The sequence below is a fragment of the Vidua chalybeata genome, chromosome 2, assembly GCF_026979565.1.
Source record: "Vidua chalybeata isolate OUT-0048 chromosome 2, bVidCha1 merged haplotype, whole genome shotgun sequence".
Classification (NCBI taxonomy): Eukaryota; Metazoa; Chordata; class Aves; order Passeriformes; family Viduidae; genus Vidua; species Vidua chalybeata.
This window is the reverse complement of record NC_071531.1, coordinates 28,254,484-28,278,419: the sequence shown is the minus strand read 5'-3', so window position 1 is coordinate 28,278,419 and position 23,936 is coordinate 28,254,484. Positions and strand designations below refer to the sequence as shown.

The 23,936-nt window shown below is 39.2% G+C and overlaps 1 protein-coding gene across 2 annotated transcripts in view; it reads left to right on the top strand.

Moving 5' to 3' along the window:
- MRPS9 (mitochondrial ribosomal protein S9) overlaps positions 1-6,743 on the top strand; it is a 34,026-nt gene extending 27,283 nt beyond the window's left edge. For both annotated transcript variants that reach the window (XM_053936616.1, XM_053936617.1), the window contains exons 8-11: positions 2,529-2,697; positions 4,072-4,180; positions 4,990-5,159; positions 6,536-6,743. In XM_053936616.1, the coding sequence (XP_053792591.1) occupies positions 2,529-2,697; positions 4,072-4,180; positions 4,990-5,159; positions 6,536-6,627 (540 nt within the window). In that variant the 3' untranslated portion in view covers positions 6,628-6,743. The remainder of the gene's footprint in view (positions 1-2,528; positions 2,698-4,071; positions 4,181-4,989; positions 5,160-6,535) is intronic.
- The last annotated feature ends 17,193 nt before the right edge of the window (positions 6,744-23,936 follow it).

Here is a 23,936-nt window from a genome sequence, read left to right as displayed (position 1 = left end):
TAATATTTTTTATCTAGCACAATACAGAACTCTTAAGTACTTTCCATTGTTACTACCATAATTTAGTTTTTCTCCTGGCAAGATTGTGAGACGTAGAGCACTTGTTCCTTGATATCGAATTATGTGGTCAGGAATGGGTTATAAGAATTTATTATAGAAATAGTCATTTATTGTAGTTACAGATGAAAAATAGGCAGGGCTAGAACTGCTGTTACTAATTGTAGAGAAGGGGTAAATATTCAACATGGGGAAATGCAATAGATTTGTACAATAGTAAACCTGCACAGAGTTAAGTTATTTAATGTTAAGGATGACATGGTAATGATAGAAAAATCACAGAGGGCTTACTAGAAATACGGAGTCCTTTTTCTTAGTGATTGATTACAAAATCAAATAACAGAAACAAGACACAAAGCTGTAGAGATCTGTGGTTTGATATAGATATCTCCTGTTACATTCTCCTTGGTATGAATATGGTGGGAGAGAGGAGAGTTTTGCAGTTTCCTCAGTGTCTGCAAACTGTATCACTCTGTAGGTTTGGAGTCATCCTTTACATCTATCTCTGGGGATAAGACTATTCATCCTACATACACTTTTTTCTCATTCAGAGCTTTTCTCTACAGTCCCCTGAAAAGCACTGGATTTTGTAACAGCAGGTTCAATCTATGTGGCCAGGTTTTGGAAGCTTGAATATGACAGTACCAGAGAATGTAACTCTATTTGTCTGAACATTCCAAGTGTTTTCTCACCTAGAAGCAGTGTTCCTCAATCTTGTCTGTCCTGTGAACAACAGCTTTGCAAAAATAGCATAACAGCAGCAAACATGCCCTTTGCTCAGTTGTCATCTGGAACAGTGGCATGTGATGGCTTCCTTGTCTGTGGGGGATGTAGAAAAGTCTCGAGCAGATTGTGGTCCATAAGCATAAGTTAGAAGTAGTTGTTGTAAATTCTCCATCCTGATAATACCCAGGAGACTTTCTCTACCTTACTTGCAGTAGAAGTCATAAAGACTTCAGTATTTTCAGTAGCTCCAGCATTTGGAATGGCTGTTTTTCTTCTCCAAGTGTCAGGTCTACTTGTACAACCAAACAGTTTGGTGTTCTTCACTGCTTGGTTTTAGTACATTCTGTACATTAGTACATTTTACATCTGTAAAAGTACATTGCAATAAACTTAAAAAAAACCCCAACCAACCAAAAACCTACACTAAACTCTTCTTTATACTGGTCTCTCCAATGTAAGACCACAAAGCTGAGTCTATAGTAAAAAACATTGTTTAAATATATTTGAAATGTCTCAGTATAAGCTGCCAGTCTTTCCTGTTCAAATTCTTACCTTTTGCCACTGCAACAAAAATTTCAGTGGTGTTTACATTATTAAACAAAATCAGATCTATTTAATTTTTTCCTTTTGCACTCTCCAAGTGAAAACTTGGAGAGTGCAAGTTCTACTTCTGTAGTCTCTATAATTTTTATATGTTTTAATTTCCTTATTTCTGCCCTTCAAAGGCTTTATCACAAGTCTGTGTCATATTGTTAGGTAAAAGTATTTTTCAAGTGATGTCAAAGTTGCAGGGACTACTATTAAGTTACAAGAAAAGTACTAATTTGGTGCTAGAGAAGACTCTGGTAAAAGAGTATAATAATAGATAATAATTTTATAAAAATTAAAGAGTACAATGAGTGCTTGTAAGTAAAAAAAACTTCAAAAATCAGGTTATGATATCTATATGAAAAATCCATTTTTGATGGTATGATGCCTTTATATCTGGTGACAGGTGTCTAGAGCTCCTGCCAGTTACACTTGGTAACAGGACATCCCAGATTTTGGTACAAATGGGTTAACACATTGGTGTGTACTTTTTAATCACATGTTGAAGAACTTTGGAGGGAGGTATAAGGGGGAAGGAGAACCACACTGTAGTGAAGGATAATTTATTTCAAGAGGTTGCCCTTTAAGTCAAGTATCTCTTGAATTTTTAAATACCTTGATTGTTCAGTTTTAAAGGAAATCATAAACATTAAAGTAACTCAACTTGAGCAGCCAAAGATGGGCATTTTTTGTGTATGTTATGAAATATAATAATTTATGAGATTCAGTTCAATGAAATAAAATTATTTCCAAATCAGTGAATATGCTGACTTACTAAAAAGTAGGTGAAAATCTTTTCCTATTTTAATAAAACAATAATAAAATATTAAGAGATCCCCCCAATGGTTTTTTTTTTTTTGTTTGTTTTTAAGTGAGATGAACTTCATTTCAATACAGTAATCTTTATTAAAAAGGAAGTTGGTTATGCTTTGGAGTAAAGTTTCACTCTTTTCTGAAGAAAGAACTAGATGTCTTTAGTTACACAGAAAATGAGGCAACTGCATGCTGTTCTTAAATCAGCATGTAGGTGCAAAAGTGTCATCTTGTCAGAAATCATCAATAAAAGAGAAGTAGGAAAGATCCATTAAATAAAAATAGGAAGTTTTCACAAATGCAATTACACTTGCATACTTTAATGAAGTCTTGTTGTCTTACAGTATTCAAGATTTATTAAACTCTTACAAAAATTGGTAGCATTGCCATGTGCTGACATCGAGGAGAATTACATACAGAAGTTTTCCAAAGAAGTTCCTGTGCAGTTGCAGAAGGTGGTTATTGAGCCCTTGCAGCATGATGAGCGAGGAGTGGCCTTCAGCACTGGGGAAGGTAATCATTTCAAGTTGGTTTGTAACGATGTAGACTTTTTTCCTCTTCACAATGCTTTCTTTATAGTATGTACAACACTGCTGAAAACATCACTACTTCATTTTATATGCTCATATATATGTATACTGCATGTATAGCTGTTAGTGATGTTATGAAACACCAAGTTAAAACATGGACTGGTCAGAAAGTACAAGTTTTTGCCCAGACTCCTATCATCTGTTTTTTTATATGTATTTCTATACAGTGATAACTCTGTAGAGAGGACCCCCATTGGGTTACAGGTTGTGGGAACTGGTGAACATAAAGAGTGGAGGACTGCACAAACAAATGCGAATAGTTCCATTGATGTAACAGTGTTGTTGCTTAGTATAAAAATGGCATGCTTTGACTAGTGAGTAATCTTTATCATGACTTTTGTAGGCAGTCCAGCAAAGGGGAACTTTGAAGATGCAAAGAATGAATAGCAAGGCATTTGGATATTTACAAACACCTAGGAAGATGTGAAGAAGAAATTTCTAAATACAGGACAGAGATGGATAATAGGATATTGATAATTCATACTGAGATGGAGGGGATGTTAGACAAAAGCCATGAAGGTCTCTGAATGTTCTAAACACAGGCTGTTATGTTTTCATTGGGGAGACACACATTTGGAAAGCAATACAGGATATAGGATATGAGTGATTGCATAGAAAAAATGTGACAACACCATGTATAGAAAAGGCTGATGATTTTCTGGACAAAGCATGTGTGCACACACACTTTATGCTGTACATTTATAAGAGGAATCTTAGAGATGATGGGTATTATGCAGCAGGCAGCAGATGATAATAAGAACAAAGGTCACAGAGAATTTGAGATGCAGAATGGCTAGAGAGCTGCTTTACCTGGGTTGTCTTCAAGATTACATGACAAAAAAGATGTGAGAGCAGCAAACCATGATTTAATTTGCACTGGTTTTCAGTAGTATCTTCAGAACAGTAGTTAATGAAGTTTGATAAGCATGCAACCCATGTGATTTAAGAAAAGCCACCAGGTTTAATAAGTTCAAAACCAGTCTTCTTTGTGCCCCATCACCCCCAAAATGAAGAAGAATGTCTTATTTGTTTCATAATTCCTTTATCAGAATGATTGCTTCCTTTGTGCTGAAGGAGATCGTTTTCCCAACACACACTTCTCCCCCACTTAACAGACATTGATTGAAATATATTGAAAGATAGTTGTTCTTTGTTTGCATTTTTTTTTCTTACCTCAGCCTGTAAAACCAAACAGCTGGCACTGTATGAATGTGATGAGATTTGTTTAACTACTTGGGCACTTGAAGTTCTGGAGAATATTGGAGCCTCATAAAATATTTTATTTAATTCCTTTAAGGTAAAAGAAAAACTGCCAGAGCTACTGCAGTAGTTTATGACAATGGGACTGGGAAAATTACAGTGAATGGAGTAGACATTTTACATTACTTCCCAGTGCTGCAGGACAGGTGAGAGCGCTATGAAATGCTGTATTTTACTGTAATTAAATTATTCCAGCAAAAGTATTGCCATACAGTTACATGCTGATGCTATGTTGAGTCTGTGTTCTTGTCTCTGTATAAATATCTATTTCATAAAAATGTGTCTTGCATTTCCTCCTGATTTTCAGGAGTTTACTGATAGGCAAGCCTTGATCTGTGTTCCTTGCCTCCCCTTTTCTGAAGGGATGCAAAAACCAAGAGCACAGACTGTTCTAACAGTTCAAATTTTAGTCCCCTTAGAAAGGGCTTGAAATTTTTCTAAAAATAAATAATAAACATTATCTTTAAGTATTTCACAAGAGATTTGCAAATTGCATGCATGTATAATTACTCTGGTATACAGTAACATTGTGGAAGCAAACAAGGTGAGGCTGTTCATGTAAAACTTCAGATTTTGAAGGATGTGCACAGTCTGATACAGAGAAGACTTGTCATTAAGCTGACATAAAGTTTCTATTCCTAATGTGATTTTATATTGTGATTTTTAACCTCAAGAATAAAGGGAATGGTTGCTCAGTTTCAGATATCCAGAGCTGATGGATCTTGGCTTCCTTAGAGAAGTAGTGGAATAAAAGTAGTTGTAAAACTGAGCTTAAAGTACGTACCATTGGCAGTTGGAATATGCTCCTAGCTGCTAATTTCCTGTTGATGCCTTTCTAGACCTCTGCTCAAAAGTTAACTATATTTTTTGTATATACAATGATAAGAAATGTGTATAGCATAGAACTTTATGCACATGAATTTTTTTCTTTTTCTTTTTTTTTTTTTTTCCTTAGGGAACAGTTATTGTTCCCTTTCCAGTTTCTTGGCAGAATTGGAAAACATGATATGGTTTGCACAGTCTCTGGTGGAGGAAGATCTGCACAGGCTGGAGCAATACGTTTAGCCTCTGCAAAAGCCTTAAGGAGTTTTGTGACAGAAAAGGAGGTGGAATTCATGAGGCAAGGTAGGAATTGAAATAATTTCAATGTTTCTTACTGTGTGTTTGGTAATTAACAGAATTAATACAAGGATCATTAAGGATCAGATTTGAGTAAATAATCCCAGTGAAACCTTGTGTATTGTATGAAAGGGATGTGCATTGATTTATAGACTGTTTTCACTTGTTTCCTAGCATCCTTTGTGTACATATTGGATGACTTCTCAAGCATTTTTCCATCTGTTCATGACCTCTTTTAGGTCTATTAACCAGCTTATATTGCCTCAACGTAGAATCACAAAACATGAATGTGTATTCTCTACTAAATAAATCTGGATCAGACATTAGTGAGCTGTAAGATACCAAGATTGCATTTTGTTTTATTTTGTTGGTCGCATCTTGTTTCATGTTTTAAAAAATTTTCTTCTCCAACATAAATGCTGGAGGGTTGGCTTTGAAGAGAGAGTAATGAGCAACATACTGCATGCAACTAGCCAAACTGAGGGAGCTTCTCTCCTCTCTTGCAACATTTAGTGTTTACAAGTTACCTAGGATAAGATAAAATTTACTTAGATAACTGCAGGATTTGATGCTTCTCAGTGATGAGATGTCTATGCTGTTTCAGCAAATGCAGAGTTACAAACAGTGAGCTTTTAACTATGCTCTTTCTGGACTAGTAGCAAGAATACCTGCCTGTGTTAGTGGCAGAACAGCTGTGATTTTTTTCACTCTATTGCCAGCCATGAAACAAAACCTGTGTTCATGCTTTGCAACAAGTTTCTTTGACTGTACCTTTTCAACACTGGCAAGTATAACTTGCTAGGAAGACCATTGTAAATAGACATTGTAATGAGTTTGGTATCTTTACGGAGATCAGGTAATTGTGAACATGTTTGGGATGTTGCCAAATACACTTTTATGTATATTTATATATATAAATGTATTTGTACTTACATATAAATATAACACATAACAGTGGTCTTCAGAACGGGGAATGTGCAACTGATCCATTGGGATTCAGTAAGAATGTGTTGTATATAATTCATAAGTGAATAAATACATATATTTGGGAGTACATGCTCAAAAATACAGTTAGGACTGCATGATCAAAAAAGTTTGGAGACCACTGCTTTCAGGGCCTAAGCAATATGGGTGAATAAAAAACAATGGGTAGTTATTTTAGTGGTGTATAAAGGAAAATATGAATGAAGTTCAGTTACTAAAGAGAGGTTAAAATGTTAGAGGATCTGATGATACTCCTTTCAGTATTTTGTTGTTCTGAACCTTTAGCCCTCTAGATCATACAAATCATACTGTTAGTGAAAGTCATGATTACACGTAGCATACCTGTAATATTAACTAGTAGCAGTAAATAAATGGGGTTTTTTTTCTGTGTTTTGTAGCTGGATTACTAACAGTTGACCCACGTGTGAAGGAACGAAAAAAGCCTGGTCAAGAGGGACCTAGACGGAAATTCACCTGGAAAAAGCGATAAGTCTTGAGTATTTAAAGAGTGACAAAGTGCTACCACAATTTCAAAACATACTGATTTATGATCTAAAAGTGTTGTCTGAATATATTTAGTAATAAAGACTTTTTTTCCCTTTATAATTATTATGTCTTCTGTTTAAAAAGCAACAAACAACTCTAAATTTATTTAAAATTGTGGAAAATCATGGTGCAGTTTGATGGAATGCTAAATCTAAAATAGTCACCAAGTGCCAACTTTGCATCTTAACTCCAATGAAGTCAATAACAATTTATGAAACTGTTGGTGGATTATAACTTCTAAAAACCAGTCTATTTGTTTAATGATTTAGCAGTCTAAATTCTGAAATTAGGCAGCTCCTAACCAGGTATTTGGAGATCTTCAATGTGCCTCCCTTTGTGCCTTGCAGGTATCTGAGGAAAAGAACAACTTCCAGCCTAAACTGTGGTGGAGTTGTGAAGTCAGTGAGAATAGTACTGACAATTGAGGGGATGTTGAGAGAGGAGCTGTCACAGAGGATAACCTTTGCCTGTGGAATCAGTTGTCTCCAGGATGCTTCCGCAGGTTAAGTAGGGAGTGATTCAGAACAAGTACCTAAATTTAGGTTCTCTGAATCATCCTCTGGAGGAGTCAGTTTTTCTGTTCTTCCCCCAAATGCAGAAAGAGCTGGAGGGATTAAGCTGAAGTTGTCTTTCAGAACACTCTTCTCCACCCCTTACATCTCAAGGGGCCTGTTCAAGGAGGCATGTTCCGAATATGGCTAATGCACAAAGATAGCATTGGACTCTTTGCCAAATACAGTCATAACTTTTCTGTTTTAAAATCAGAAGCAGGAGGTGATGACAGTGCTGCCCACCTCCTGTCTATAATTGTAGCCTTCCAAAATAGATTAGTGGTTACAGCGCTCACCCAAAAGCTTAAGGTTTTGGTTTATTGCGAACTTCCTTCCTGGGACAGAGGTCAAATTCTTTCAAGGAAGAGTATATCCTTCATCTGTCCTATAGGAAGTGGGCCACAGCAAAAAAGAAGATAAAGTTTATCTCACCAGGAAAAGCAGAAAAATACAACTCAGTAGTTTGAATAACAGGGCACTTTCCAGCTTTCTTTTGATTTAGAACACTTGAGTACTTTGAATTCTTTCTCCCAGCCAGATTTTTTAAGCACTAGAGTACCTGCTCTGCTTCTTACTTGCTGTAGGTCATACCAAAATCCACACATCAGAGGTCACAAAAGGTGCCAGCAGGTCACTGCAGGTGATAAGCAACTATAAGTGATGTGTACATGTCATTATTTTCCCAAGCAACAGAGGGGGAAACAGGGGGCAACAAATAAATAGACCTCATCAGCTGAGCAAAACAGAGGAGGTCAGAAACTGGGTATGCATTCTTGACTGACATGTTTGTGATTCCTCTTCCCAAAGCCTGTGCTTCTTTTTAACTTCTGTTCCATGAGAATACTCTAAACTTGGACAAGATTCCTCATTGCTAAGGTAGTTCATCTTAATCAGAATACACAAGACTAAAATTACCCAAATGGACGTTGTAGTAACTTGGGTGTTGGCCTCTTTTCCAAAGTAGCAAGTGATAGAATGAGAGGAAACTGCCTAAAGTTGTGCCAGGGCAAGTTTAGATTGGATATTAGGACTACTTTCATCACCTAAAGGATTGTCTAGCACTGGATCAGGTTGTCCAGGGAAGTGGTGGAGTCTCCATCTCTGAAGGTATTTATAAGACACGGGGATGTGGTGCTTGGGGACGTGGTTTAGTGGTGGGCTTGGCACCACTGGGTAAATGGTCAGACTCTGAATTTAGAGGTCTCTTCCAATGCAGAAGATTCTGTGACTGGTTAAATCAGTTTCAACAGCTGAGGCATTCACCTGTCCCTTTGAAAAACAAATGGGGTTTACATGAGATTCTACACTAAGGCAAATACAGAAAGGCTTAACTAGCATTTCTTTTAATTTAAATCTGAATTGCTTGTGTGTAACAAAATAACCCTCTGTCATGTCTCAGTAGAAGTTGTGATTTGTAATAAAAACATTCATCCATGCTGAGACAGGTACCTAAGGATCCTTTTGCTGTGATCACATAATGAAATGAACATAATCACGTGGTCTTGAAGGTGCTAGCTGAAGAAGATTCTGAAGAGGATTAAATAGTAGAATTTGTATCATCTTCTCAAATGAGAATTGATCAGTTTGGCTACATTACTTGCCTCATTACTAGGCAAGAAGCTACAAGTGCAACAGCCTATCAGCACTTAAAACATGCACAGTCTTTTATCATGTTTTAAAGGAATTATTAGTGTTTTACCTCTCAAAAAAGTATGGCTATGGCCTTTGATGTTTTAACTGAGCAAAGAAAATGAGATAAAGATTCAGAATTTACCACAACATTTTAGGAAAGTCACTAGGAATACTGGTTAGTGCTATGCAGCCAGGTCACTTGCTTAATAGTTACCAGCTCAGGCTTTCAACTGAATCTGAAAGTGAGGCAAAAAAACATTTTTAAAAGAGAAAAAAAACCAAAAAAACCCCAAAAACAACACAAAAAACAAAAAAAAAAAAAAAAAAAACAAAAAAAAAAAAACAAAACAAAAAAACAACAAAAAAAAAAAAAAAAAAAAAAAAAAAAAAAACAACCAAGAATTGTACAGTTTGGTTTTTTCTTTTCATTCTTCATTTTACTGAAGTTCCTCTCAATTATCTGTAATATGTGTCAACATTTAGGAGTTAGGAAGTTAAACAGCTTTATTAAGAAAGATTACTATTATCTGTAGTGTTAAAGCTCATGAAAAGGTGAAACTACCGTTTTTTCACTCATTTCTGCCGACATCAGAACAAGTAACATGTGGGAGAACCAAATTTATCAGGGTTGTTAATTGTTGCTTGTGACAGCAGCACAGCAGTAGAATCAGTTCATCAGTTTGAATAATCTGTTTTAACTTCCCGCTCCTCTTACTCCATTGCAATTCCAAAGTTATTGAGAGAAGCCTCCTGAACACCTGGCTTCTGTGTTCAAGCCACGCTTCTTAGGTCTCAGTTTTGAACACTTGCAATGTGGACCAACGTATCTCGCCAACAAGATTTCATAATTTACTGTCCTGTGACAGGTGCTTACACACTGAGCAGTAAAATATTTTCTGAATGTGGGCAAAAAATAATAAGCCCTCCATGCTTTTTGGGCAATGTATGTTGTGATTCATCCAGGCTATTTTTTGTTTAGTTCCTCTTCACCAAAGTGATGGTTTTGCTGTAAGATACCAAAATTTTCTGTAAGACAAATGGAAGATGTCTGTGCCACCGTGTTCTGGTGCTTGTCCCGTTCCCTCGGTCTGCGGGGAGAGCTGGGGTGTCCCCGGTACGGGCAATGCTGCCGCGCTGCCACGAGGTGGCGCAGTTCGCAACAGAATGCGGAGCCAGGCGTGGGATGAGGATACTTGGGAAGGGAAGGAGGAATCTTCCTCATGAGCACTGCTTCGATAACCACAGGTTAATGTGAGAATAAATGTATTGGGTTTCAAAAGGGTATAATCGAATCGTCTTTCCAGGACTTCTTTTTCTCATGACAAGAGAAAAGGTTTTAGTGAGAAATAATAAAAATCTATTTTCAGTATGTAAGACATTCAAATTAATAGTACATTGTGCTAAGAAATGCAAGCTGTTCTTTGAAGCTTGGAAATGGTACTGTAGCATTGTGCCAGTCATCAAAAATCATGGAATGGTTCTGGTTGAAGGGACTTTCAAAGATTATCTAATTCCACTCTTGCTGCCATTGGCAGGGATACCTTCCATTTGACCAAATGGCTCAAAGCCCCATCTAACCCAGCCTTGAACACTTCCAGGGATAGGCTGCCATAGCTTTTTGGAGGAACCTGTTCCTGTATCTTATCACCCTCATTGTAAAGAGTTTCTGCCTTATGTCCAACCTAAATCTACCCTTAGAAATCTCATACCAAACACATACATAACAAAATAAATACAATTATTTAAATAAAATGCCAGAAATCAGTTTTGGCTAAGGGGAGGGAGATTTGTTATTGAAACTGTGTTTTATCTGTACAGCTTCATAAAATTCTTATAAATATTGGAATTAATTTTCCAAATATTCTCTGATATTTTATATTGATAAAATTCCTTGGGCTGGAATTGAAAGCACTTTTTATGCTATGCTAGCACACAGTGGATATATGTTGTGGTATCTTACTAAATGTCCAGACAAACAAGTAAACATAAATCACTGCCCGTGTGCCTGCCCACATAAACAGTGTGGGAGCAGAACAAAACAAGCAAACAAATGGGCAGTAATGGGTTTAGATTTCATGGTGTTTAGTATCTGCCCTCAGCCACTGTGTCAGAAATCACCTTCACTGTTAGTTCTCAGTATTAAATACCCAAATGTTCAAGTCTTTCTGGTGGGTAATCCCAGTCCACCTGGCATTTCTCTCCTAGTTACCAGCCCCATCAGCTGTGATGGATATTCTGCTGGGGACTTGCTTATTTTGAAGGAAGGAAAAAAACCTTGAGTGCTCCACTCACAGCACAGTGTATTTCAACACACTAAATCTTTGAGGCATTCAAGGTGTGTTCTGACTATTTCTTCATCATTTCAATAAATGTCACATTCAGATGCTGATGATACTGACATAATAAACCACGCAAGCAGAGTACTGTGTGCTTGTCACATGTCCTGAGCAGACTAGTACAACACAGAAGCAATTTCAGACTGAGAGATAATTAGCAGGAGGTACAAGATGGTTAAATCTTTCTGAAAGTGCTGATTTGCCTCTGAGGTCAACAAAAGCAAACTCTCCTTGGTTCCAGAACCAGTCCTGACACTTTCCTGCTGGCCTGGTAATACTTTACCTTAGTAACTGTTGTAACTGACATAATGCTCAGGAAAAAAATTGACTGCACTAACAGTACCACGCCAGAAATTATTACAAAAAATTACAACATGTCTTGGTACAGCCCTTATTTCAAGTCCCAGAGTAGCCCTGCAGATTTGGATTGGTGGCACCACTAAAACTTTGGCCAAATATGCCTAATTCCTTGAGTATCAGATTCCATATGGGCAATGGCAGCTGTAATGCTTTTGTACTGGTGGAGATGTCAACAGTATGTTTTTGTTGGTTTAAACTTGCATTCATATAACCTCAACTGAGGTTTTAGAGGAAAATATTTTACAAAGCAAGAACGAGTGTAGATTATCCATTGTCAACAATAAAATGGTAGGAATATTGTTACAGGCTGCGTAACAGAGAAAGAAGAGATCATTGCTTTGTAAAGGACCCTGTGTCTCTGTCTTACAAAACTCTTTTCACACTTGGTCTGAGCATGGCATGCCCATTGCTGCAAGTGTGAGGTGAGCCAGCAAAAGCCTCATGGAGTGCTCTTAGGCAGGAACAACAATGCCCAAGAAGGCTGTGACATGAATACTGACAGGGCTGTGTGAGACAAAACATCTGCTTCCTTCAACTTCATTGCAAAAGGAGAATGCAAGCACATGGTTGCACAATATCCTCCTTGCTCAGCTCACAAATAAATAAAATCATAGGGCAGCTGGGCTGTCAGGATCTTACACCTTTCTGCTATGTGTCACCTGTCATGCTCAACCCGAGCTGCACACTCCCATCTAAGTGGTAAACTTTGGGGACAGCTGAGGAAAGCCCCAAGCATGCTGCTGCAGGGTGTGTTGCAGTTCAGGCATGCTGTTGGTGTGTTTGCCGTCTGGGTTTGCTGTGAGAGGGAAGTGAAGCTCAGAAAGATCTCACTGAGGCTGGAGTGTTGTGCTGGGGAGGGACCCCAGCAATGCTGAAGCAAGGGCTGCCCCTGGTCATGTAATAGAGATCTAGAAGCTGTTACTTAATAAAAGTTCACCCACGGATTACATCACCTGCAAGGTAGTGAGGAATTTCCTTTTCTCCTCACTCAGCTGCTCAACTCTTCCCTCAAAGAGTTTTCTTCCCTGTGAGAAAGTCACTTTGAGACCTATTCTAATTCCTCCCACTGTATTACCTCTGAACTCTGTATAATTTCAGAGGTTAAGCAAGCAGGCAGATTACTTTCTTCTCTAAGTCATGCTTCCAAAGCTGAAAGACTCATTTGTACTCAAGTTGTGAAGATCCCTTAATGATTTTGACTAAGACAAAATGAGAAACAAAAACAATATCTAGAACATTTCATTAGAAAAACATTTGCTTCTTTGTTTCTCTAACAGCCAGATTTCTGTGTGATCTCTGCCTTAATTCATCAGGGATAGCTGGTTCCATCAGGTGTGCTGATCAGGCTGATATTGATGGGCTGAGTGTGCAAAGCATACACTTCACCCTCTGGAAGACTCATGCCTCAGACCAGGAACGTGCAGAACAACTGCCCCATGAAGATACTCCAATATATGAAAAAAAACCTGGGCAGGAGACAGAACAGCTGAGAGCAGCTGCAGAGAGTCAGGGGCAACTGAACTTCCAAGAGCACCAGGCCAACCCTGCCAGCTGCTGAAGTCTGGGGAAGCCCTAGGAAAGGAGCCATCTCAGGAGGTGAATTGCTGGTCAGTATGGAAGCTGTGGCACTGACTGATGCAGTGATGGTGTCTAGTGCTTCGACTGTTTAGGATGTCACCCTTTATTCATGAATGATGGGGTTCCAGATCTCCCCCACCTGGCACCTGGGCTGCTCTCAGGCTGGCAGAACAAAGTCAGGAAAGTGTTTCACTGTGGGAAGGAGGAACTGCTAGCTGGAACTCTCATATTGTGCGTGGGTAGAGGATGTACCCCTTCTGTACAGCAATGCAGCTGATTTTATTTGCCAATAAAAAGAGGACACTGGATGTGTTTCATGAGCCACTGTGAGCTTATTTTTATGTTAAGGAACTTACCATTTAATGTAGCCTGTTATGTTAGCATAAAGTTTATCAGATGTTTAACATCAAAAGTCAAGACTTCATCCACTGCCTAAATTTGGCAAAAATCTGATTGGTTTCTTTTGTAGAAAGCCAATTTAGGAATCAATTATATATTGTGATGGGTGTGAAAACAGCTCTTCTTTGGTCATTGTAGTAGATTGCAGCTTGTATTCTGACATCACTTAACTGCAGAGCAAATTGTTTGAAAATGAAAACTCCTATTAGGACACTTAAAAATTTCTGTTTCAAAATGACTACTTAACAACCATTAAAGCGTCTTTATAGAAATGTCACTACCCTCGTTACATCTGTACCTTTGGTTAGTTTCTTTCCCCCTTTCTAATTTTCTCCCAGCATCTTGCAGCTTGCCTATTATTTGGATGTATAATTAGAAATCTATTATTATGTTTTATGGAGATGTAAAGAGTAGGAAGAAAGCTGCATAACTACTTTTTACATACAGCATGCAAATTATCCACCTTGTGTATTTTGGCTCTGAATGTTCTGCAGATGTAGTTTCATTTCCCTTGGATCTTTGTTTACACATTTTTATTGCTAGTCATCAAGTATAGAAGCAGAAAAATCAAAATAGGAGGGGAGGAGGGACCTTTCCAAAGAAGCAGCTTTGCATGCCCCCATCACAGAGCAGTATCAAAATTAATGTGCTTCACCTACACACTTCTGTGCATGGCCATTATTTATAATAGATGGTCATGGAAATGGTAGGGGTAATCAAAATCTCATGAGAAAATGGTCACTGCCAGAGCTGAATAGTTGGGAAAGTGCTTTGAAGGATACAGTTTAAAGTGTTCAATCCAGATGCTGTGTGTGCTGAGAAAGGATGTGGGATGGGGCTTTGGATGTACCCCACAGCTCAGGATGAGCAACACCTCTTTCCTCAGCCTGACTCTTGCAGATGAGTGTTTTTGTGGACTTGCCTAAGGATAATATCCCACTGTGTGCTACAGTCAGGACCTGATCTGAAGTCAGTGGAAGCCTTTACATCAGGTCCTTATATTTTTAAGGATTTAAGATCCCTCTGCTGAACTCCTATCAATGCCTGTGGCACAGTATGGTTTATGGGCTGCACTCCTTCAGATTTTCCAGTTCACTGGAGAGTGAATGAGGTGAATGTTTGTCCCTCCTCCCTCTGCATACACCAGATAGAAATATCTTGAGCCAAGAAGCTCCTCCATGCTCTGCAGCTGTTGATCAGAAAAGTCTGGTGAGGCTCTGGAAGCTAGCAAAGCCTCAGTTTTTGATGTGGCATCAAACGCCTTGAGAGAGCTGCAAGCCTTGCTGTGCCTTTTGGGGTCCCCTGCTGGATCCCTGAGAGCATTTCTCCAGGTGGGAGGATGCCTCTAAGGCAAGGAGGCCTCAGTGCAATGGCTTTAAAGCAAAGATTACTTTAAACTGGCATTGGACATTGGGTCTGATACCAGTGCATGAACATGGCTCTTGGAGAGGGTATAAAAACACATGATCTTTCTTTTTTTGGGGAAGAAGGAGGGTGCCAGTGTTTGAGAATGAGCTGCCTTCACAATAGCAGGAGCCTCCCTTGTGGGGGTCTGGCACAAACCTGTGATGGGTGAATTAAGATTACACATAGCCTTGGTGTTATATGGTTTAGTGGCTCAGTGTAACTTTTGAACATTAAATTTTATAAAGAAAAAAGGGCACAGTACACCTAGTAGGTATACATTTTAAGAAATGTATTGTGTTTTATTGAATATCATCTAATTCATTTAGTCACTGACTGGACAAAATGAGATATAACATCTTTACAATATACAGGTTTTTCCCTATTTTGAGTTGCTGGTATGACTTAGCTTTTAATTTAATATAACTGGCAAAAGAATAAATTGCCCAAGAGTATCAATCTCTTTTAGTCAGAGTAGAAGCAGGAAACAGATTGTGGTCAACCAGATGTTAATACCTAATAATAAAGTAATGTTTGATCATGTATTGTATGCATGAACACACATTTGCATCCAGGTATTACACACTTATATCTATTAGACCTAGGGAAGATACATAATTCCTTCTGATTTAAATAAATAAATTATTCCTTGAGCTAATTTGATAACTGGGCTGTGGTTATGACTTAGCTATAAAGACTGGAACAATTCCTAATAAAGTTGCAGTTAGGAAGCTGTTATGATGCTGGACGAGCACATAGTTCAGCTCCTGCTCCTTTCCAGAGCTTGTATGTGACTGTGGAAAAATTGCTCAATGCCTGATCATGAGCTGCAGGGGTCTGGTAATACCTGAACAGAGGCAATGGCGAGAGATCTATTTAGCTCATTACAGTGTCCAAGCTTTCAGAAGAGACTCCAGATATGAGCATCAGTCACCCTGGCCCTGTCTATCTATCCTCTCAGGCAGCCTGCAGCTTCTGCTCTAGCCCTCATGCTGTGTCCTGAGCTAAGTCTTTGTGTCTGATGACACCAGAGGTGCTGCTCTCAGAGAAGAGCAGCACAACCTCCTCACCTGCTCCAAGTCAGCCAGAAGACCCCCAAGGGGGGTTCTCAGTTCAACTGGCTTTTAGAACTTACTGAACCTTAAATGGCTACACAGCTTTTAGCTGGTGCTCAAAACTGGCCTATGGCTTTTTGGAACTGTAGATGAAAGAGAATTGTGTTTCTAGGATGAGAGGCTGAGCTACAGAAAGGAGGAAAGGTGGGGCAGGAGGCCAGGTCAGACGTTTTGTTTCTGCTGCCATTAGCAATGCTGGAGACACCATGAATGACCACTGCTTAGGGTGGCGGTGTATCATTCCTCAAAACTGAATGATATCCTTTCTCTGTGTCTTCCCCTCCTCCTTGATGTCAGCACTGGTGCCCGAGCTGGCTCTCGTGTGCATGAAAGCGGCACTAACACCGTGGCCAGTTTGTTGCAGCGAGAACTTTCCTCCCACAGGTGATGCCGTGCCTAAGCCTCGGCTGTCCTGCTCGTCAGGCAGGAAAGAGAAGCTTTGTCCAGCTGGAGGTCTGCCACAGTTATTCCCAAGCATGCCTAGAGAGAAACTTGGCTGCATTTGTGCAAACTTACGTATGTTTTTTCATTTTAGGGTTGCTGTAACATTTTATCCTTACTTGCAGGAGAGGGTGGGATTTTGAGACATTGGGGTTGTTGCTTGCAGTGTCAGTCAAGTGATGAGCTTCGGCCAGGTATGGACTAGGACATCTCTAGCTCAGTTCTGTCCCATTTATGGGTTGTGTCTTGCAGGTCTAACAGCTGTAGAAACTTTTTAAAATCACTAGTTTAAGAAGATATATCTCTGGATACACCCAGGGAGGAGATCTGTTGAGGAAGCAGGTGCCAGTTTTCCATAGTTTTAAGAGCCAAATTGTGCCTTAGTGCTGATTTTTAGTTTTAAGGCAATATTGAGAATTTAAACACCCTTCTTTCTTTTTTATTATTTTTTATTTGATCCAGCTGGAGCTCATACTTCCTCTTTAACTTTTTCTTTTATTATTTAAAATCCTTAATTATCTGAGACAAAATTGGTAAGAAAATCTGCAGAATCTAGGGATTCCACAGAGCTCTCTCTATAAACACTCAGGCTATTCACTGTTGCCAAATAGACATGTGCCAACTCTGAAACACCCACCCACTCCCTCCTTCTGCCGCAGCAAACTAATAAGCACATTGATTACATTCATTTAAGGAAAAACACTGCTCTTTTAAACTTTACATCCCGCGTGCTTTAGATTTCTGATTACGAGAGATATCCTGTTTATCACACATCATGTGGTGAAAAAGCTACTTGACACACCTCAACGCATAAGATATTTTAAAAGAATATTTTATAGTGTACCAGCAAGTGGTAGTAGAAGATAATTATCATTTCCTGCAAGCTCTTGTACTATTTGCAAGATGAACGAGAGGTCTCTTATACGTGATTTTTTGTAAAGGTCCCTTAAAAACCTTCAATCCCCCCAAACAAAAATGTTCACATGCAGTTTCTCTGTTCCTTCCCTCTCCTCTCCCCCTTTTTCCCCTCCCCAAATTTGGAAAAACTTTGTTACAGTTATATGAGACATCCACTTGATGCCTAGTTTGCTTCTCTGTAGGAATCAGTCATTAATAATGACAATTCTATAGTTACATATAGGTGCATATGCATGTATATATAAACAAAAAAAAAAAATGTGTTGTACATGCATTGATAAAATACATAGTGCATATTTAAGTCAAAGTTGAAACCCACCTCTTTAAGATTTGAGGACTAGCAGGAATGTCCCAAGGCAGACGGAAATGCTTTCCAAATGTCCCATGCAGCCATATGTAGTTATCCACATAGACAAGCTTGCTTTCCTCCAGTAGACTCTTGTGGGAATCCCTCACCAAGCCCCAGGGCCCTGGTGCTGGCCAGTGGAGCTCCCTGGGTGTGGTCCTGGCCAGGTTTCCTGAAAGTATCAATGCAGGGAAGGGAGGCAGGTCCCCACTGGAACAGCTGAGCAGCTGGTGCTGGTTACCACCTCTGGGCAGCTCGGAAATGAGCAACAAACTCATTGCAAACTGTGGAAAACCTTGCTTGGAATCCTCCTCTGTTTGAGTTTACTGCAGTGAATTTTTGTCATGATTAAGTGATTTGGCCGCTTAAAGAAATGCTATCAAAGGTATTGGCAAAAGCAGGGTTTAATATGACTTTGTGAAAATATGACTTACAAATTTTGATGGCAAGGTTCACTCTATTACTTACTGGATAATTTAAAGCATCCTTAGGACAATAAAGTTAGAAGCAATTTGGAATGATTTGCGTGGAAACTAGGAATGCAAAAGGGGTAAGAGTGCCAAGGATATGGATGCAAAGATAAGGTTGCAAAAGGGGTTAGCAGCACTTAATCATTGAGTACTTTAACATTTACAAAGCTATTCAATATGGTTCATTGTAAATACAACAATGACTTAACTGTGGATTTGAGATAGTAACCTTCATAGCATAATCAATTCACACATACATGGGGTGTTGGTTTGTTAAATGGGGAAAGTGCCCAGACCCTAAGTAATAACCAGAATTCTGATTCATTCCCCTCACTTGAAATACCCCAAATGAAGAGGATTGATGGTAGGGCACCAGCCCCACTGGCTGACCAGCAATATCCCACAGTGGTGGGACAGTCCTCTGCCATGATAGCCCCCTGTTCAGTTTCCAAGTCTCAGTGTTTCACACCCTTGAAGCTCCTGACCAGACCTTAACCTTGAGCCTGGCAGTGCCCCATGAGAGCTTGGAAGGGATTAACAATGGAGAGGGATGGTGTCTGTAGATTCCCTGGCATCTGAACCTGCAGTACCTCTCCAAGGAAGAGCCATCTTGTGCTGGCTCTGACAGTACAGCTTTCCTGCTGAGAGATTATCTGCAGGTAGAAGAGAAATCTGTTGGGATCTGATTTTTCTTTGCTACTGTTTGTGATACTGAATTTAATGCCAGGTGCTATGGTAATAGGAAACAGACTTGTGCATCTGTAAAACCAGTCACCATAACCCAAATAACCCCTCATGGGCATGAGGTGGTGTGAGTTTTTAAAATTCACTGTGCTCATTTGTAATCTAGAGTAAAACATTTGTCTCAGGTCCTGTTCCAGACCATGCAATGGCTGTGACTGAAGTTGGATTGATGTTTCCACAGCTTCTCATTATCAGGCTGGGGCCTACTTATATTTCTCAGCATAAACATGTATCCTCAGATTCATTTTATTAGTTACCTTTAACCCTGTATATTATTGTCCAAATCCATAAATATTTTTTAAAAATATATCTTTTCCTGTTCACCTATACAGTACTAATGTAGATTGACTCTTTCAGTCAAACCCAGGTTTTGGTTTTGGTTTTTTTTTCCCATTTGTGTGCAATCTCCATAGCTATTCTAGTAGACTTTTAGAGGTGCCATTTACTAAGAATTCTTCCTAATATTTTGACTGCTAACCACAGATTTTCCCCCTTAGAATAGTTTTTCTAATGGAACAATTCAGAAAATGCACCATCATCATATCATAATGTATTGTGACAAGAACTGTTCAGCTTTATGTTTTGGCATTCAATGTATTCTCAGTTTTTCACCGTGTCTAGCAAGATATTATAGAGAAGTAGTTGAGAAAAATCTTTATAGTAACAAATATAGAACAAATGGTAGCAGATCTCCTGCTGTTTTTCAATTGTTTTTAACGTGTGTGTTTCTGTAGGACATCTTCCAGCAGAAGGACAAGACAGCAGCTGAAAACTTCTATGGCCTGCAACTGCAAAGTTTCTGTAGACTTTCCAAGATTCAATAGAGCTTGTTTCTGTCCTTGGAAAGAAGGAAGCAACTAACTCACACAGAATATACAGAAATCATGTCTCATAATAGAGGGATTCAGTTGTAAATCTAACTAAGTGAACTTAGATCACCTCCAGAAACTTAACAGAGTTGCTCAAATAAGAATTACTTTGCTTGGATATGTGTCACAAATCAGGAACTTGTAAAGTTGAAGAATCCTCTGAATTTTCAAGTGCTGTTGAGAAGCCTTCTATAGAGGATCAGTAGAAATTGTAAAAACATTCCTCTGACTCTAAAGTCTTAGAAATTATTGAAAATATAAATTTATGCTGTGGAACATTGTTTCTCTTGCTACATATTTTTGTCACTGTTCCTGTTGAGGCTCTGCTGTAGTGATCTTTATGGGGAAGATTCCCAGGAGGCCTGAAACCTTTCAGATCTTATTGCTTATATGTTTTCTTTTCTTGACGGAACAATATGAAATATCTGACCTTGCCCAGAGCAATATCATTAAAGCTAAACAAGATAACACTTGTACTGTGTCTTGGTCAGGAGCTGTCTAAAGCACTTCCTGAGTTTTTGTGGAACAAGAAGAAAAATTCAGGCAGTTGAAACACATGTGGTGACAGAAAACTAATATTTCTTATTTTAACACAAATAATTATATATATATATATATATATATATATATATACATGTTTATAACAAATAAATGGGGTGCTTTATAGCCCAGAAGCTCATCGCTCATCTTGAATTTTTTTTTTTTATCATACAGTAAATGAAATTCAGACCTAGATATTTTGAAGGACTTTTGTTTGAGAACCTACTAATGTGCTTTGGGCTAACATCAGGTGACCAGCAGAGGTCTGTCAGGATGTTTTTTACCTCATGTCAAGCATAGGAGAAGATATGGAGCCCAGCTGACTTTATCTCTCAACTGACAAATGCTGTCAGTCAAGGTAACTGGGAGCAAGGAAGGGCTAAGTGAAAGCCGGCGGGTAAGGGGGGTACACAACAATTTTCTGCACTGAACACAAGAAGACAAAAATTAATTTTTGACAGACAGTAAATCTACTTTTCCTTTTTTCCTTTACTTGGGGAGGAACTCAAAACACTTTATATATAGGTCCCATTCATACAGCCTTTTTGTCCACATACTTAACTGGACAAATATTTTAAAGTCATCATTCTCTTCCCCTTTTTCTCTCCAGCTTCAGGGGAAACCAGTGCCTCAGGGACACATGCAAGCACTGCATCTGGTATGGTGCTTGTGCCATCCAGTGACCTGGTGAGTGGCAGCTGCCAGTTTAAGGAATGAGATGATGCAGCCTGTTGGTGAAGCCCTGGGGGCATCACAGGCAGTGCCCTGCTTTGGGCAGAGCTTTTTCCTTGCTTGTCCAGGAGCTACATGCAGCTCTTTTATTTCAGTTCTCCTTTGTGCTTGCACAGGATCAGTAGCACTGAGGAGGGCGAATAGCCTCATAAAGAGGATTATTCTCCTTTCTGGATCACCTTTTCCCCTGCTATACTGGCTGCTGTGTACTTTTCCCCAGTACAGTAGAGTTTTACTAGGCTGGAGTGCCATTCACAGCACACTTCCCATCCTGGAGATTGTAGTCAGAACAGATGGCTCTTTGTTGCTGAGTATATGTGAGAGCTAAATTGAATGTGAGCTCTTGTCTAATATTTAACAAAGCACATATTGAGTTAATGACTAATGTGTCATTATTGCAGGAAGCTTTTAGTTCCAAAAGGTTAAGTGGTTCATTTGAATATTGCCCAAGTATCTTTGCCCTGTCAGGGTTTTTTTTCCCCTAAAGTTAATTTGCTATTGTTGTGATCATGTCTGACAAGTGGTGGGTAAAAGCAAAGGCAGGTGATGGGTGTCTGTTTCCACGACATTATTTTACTGGTTGGATTTATTTAGCTGAGCATCTCATTTGCATGAGCCCTTATTCAGGGATTGAAAGCCAGTTTTGATCATAGGGCATCTTCCACTGGGAATTACTTGCATCAGAGGTAAAGGACTTGGGGAGAAGTGATAGGAAGATGGGCAAAGTTAATGGATCCAGAAGAGGTAACCAGAGCTACAAGAAGGGACTTGCTGTGTTTTCACAGGTAGAGGAGTAGGCTTAGGAATGATTGTTAAATATAAAATTGTAGTGGTTGAGTACTAGTAAAGAACCATAGAAACAAGTTTCTGCTACACTGATATTAATCACATGAACTGTTTATGACATGTGATCTTGAAAATGGAAAAAAATATTTCTCCATGTTACTTTGCTTGTGTTGAACTTTCCATTATTTGAATTATTTTTTTCAGTGAGGAGCAGATTCCTCTTAAATTGGTTCAGCACATATTTTTCTATTAATTTGTTGAGAAGGGGAACACACATGCATATCAGATGCACACTGTCCTACTCTGCTGCTTCCAGCACAGGAACAGTGTGCGAAGCTGTCATCTGAAGCTTGCAGGAAAACCACAGCTGTTGCAGTTATCAACCTTTTTTTGCCATGGTCACTGTAGCAACTTTGCCACCCTACAGCAGAGTGGAACTCAACAGGTCTGCATGATCTAGCTGTATTTTGAATAGATTATAGATTTTTTTAAAAATTCTGAATCTTCAATTTAAAATCTTTTTAAACTATTAATTAATGATGACCTCCAATGGCTCCACCACTCTGGAAAGGAGAACCAGCTTAGGACAGCAATGCTAATACAGAGGAAAAAACAATCTTACTTTCAACAATCTTACTTACATGCCCCTACTTTCAAGGTAGTGGACATGATTTTTTTTTATTAGTTCATTTATTAGTGTTTCTACATCAACTCCTTGAATTAGGCAAGCTTCTTTGTTCTAAATCATCGGAAATATTTTTTTTCTAAATCATTTTTCTAATGTCATCTGAATTAGGATGGCTGTTTAATTAAGCCTTGGTTGCAACTGAAGGTGAAATGTAGATAAATTGAGGTACCTCCTGGTTACAAATTGTTTTTTAATTTGTAAGATAAAAATGAAGCTTCTTTTCAGCTTTCAATTCAATAATAAGATTTGCCTTAAGCATTGGTAGGGAGAATATCCAGAAGCTAGACTGAGAATATGTCTGTGCGCTAGTAGAGGGATCTAAATTAGCAGTGATCAATTAATTTTATGTACTTCCAGGCTTCTTAGTCCAAACACCAAAAAGCTTGGACTTTAAAGTATTTTTTTAAAGCTTCTTTAAAAAAAAATTTTAAGATATTTCTGTGGGCCTTTGAGTAGCTTGGTATGTGTTCTTGCAGTGGAGTGGTTCTGTCCTGGAGCTCATCTGTGCAGTCAGAATTACAGGACAACTAATAAATTCCTTCTTCCTCAAGAGAGAAACCCATTTCCTCTTTGTTTACTTTATAGTCTAAACTCAAAATGTTCCTTCAAATGGTTCTCAATGGCTTCCGGTGCACATTTTCAGCTCAATAACTTGCATGAAACTCAGCTTCACATTTTTCACTTTTCAAGAGTGTTGTATTGTGTTTTTATCTCTCTGTAACAGTTCTGTAATGGTTTGCCCCTTCACCCCCCATTTTCTCCTGGTGGTTCCACTCTGAGCTTTCCTGCCTTTCCCTCAATGCCATTCTCCCTGAAAATGCTCAGTCACTCCCCTGTCCCCTCCCTGGTACCCTGTCCATCACTCGGCTCCTCATTCCACTCTCCCAGAATCTTCCACCTTGGGCGTCGAGTGAGTGGACGAGGGCCAGGGGTCCCTCCCTTGAACTTCCCCCACTGGTTTATGTATCTGTCTGTCCTTTCGCCTTCCACTCCCCCAAATCCCCCCACTGGTGAATGGGCGTCCCCTCCCCCTGGTTACCGCCCTGGTATTTAAGATGATTGCGAAAGCCTCGAAGGCGCTTTCGGTTGTCGGACGCTCTGGCGTTTGGAGCTTCTCAGAGCTCGAATTAAACCTGAGACTGATTCCCCGGCCTTGAGTCAGCTCCTTTATTGCCTCCTCGGACGCCACCTCTCCTCCATACAAGGCAGACAGAGAAGCGTTCTGTCTTAGCCTCTCCCTGAATCTCCTCGAGACACAGGGGAGTGTCCGCCGCAGCTGACCGTGCCTCTGCTGGGCAGGCAAAACCAGGGAGCTTCAGGGTGGTCACGGCGGCACAAGAGTCC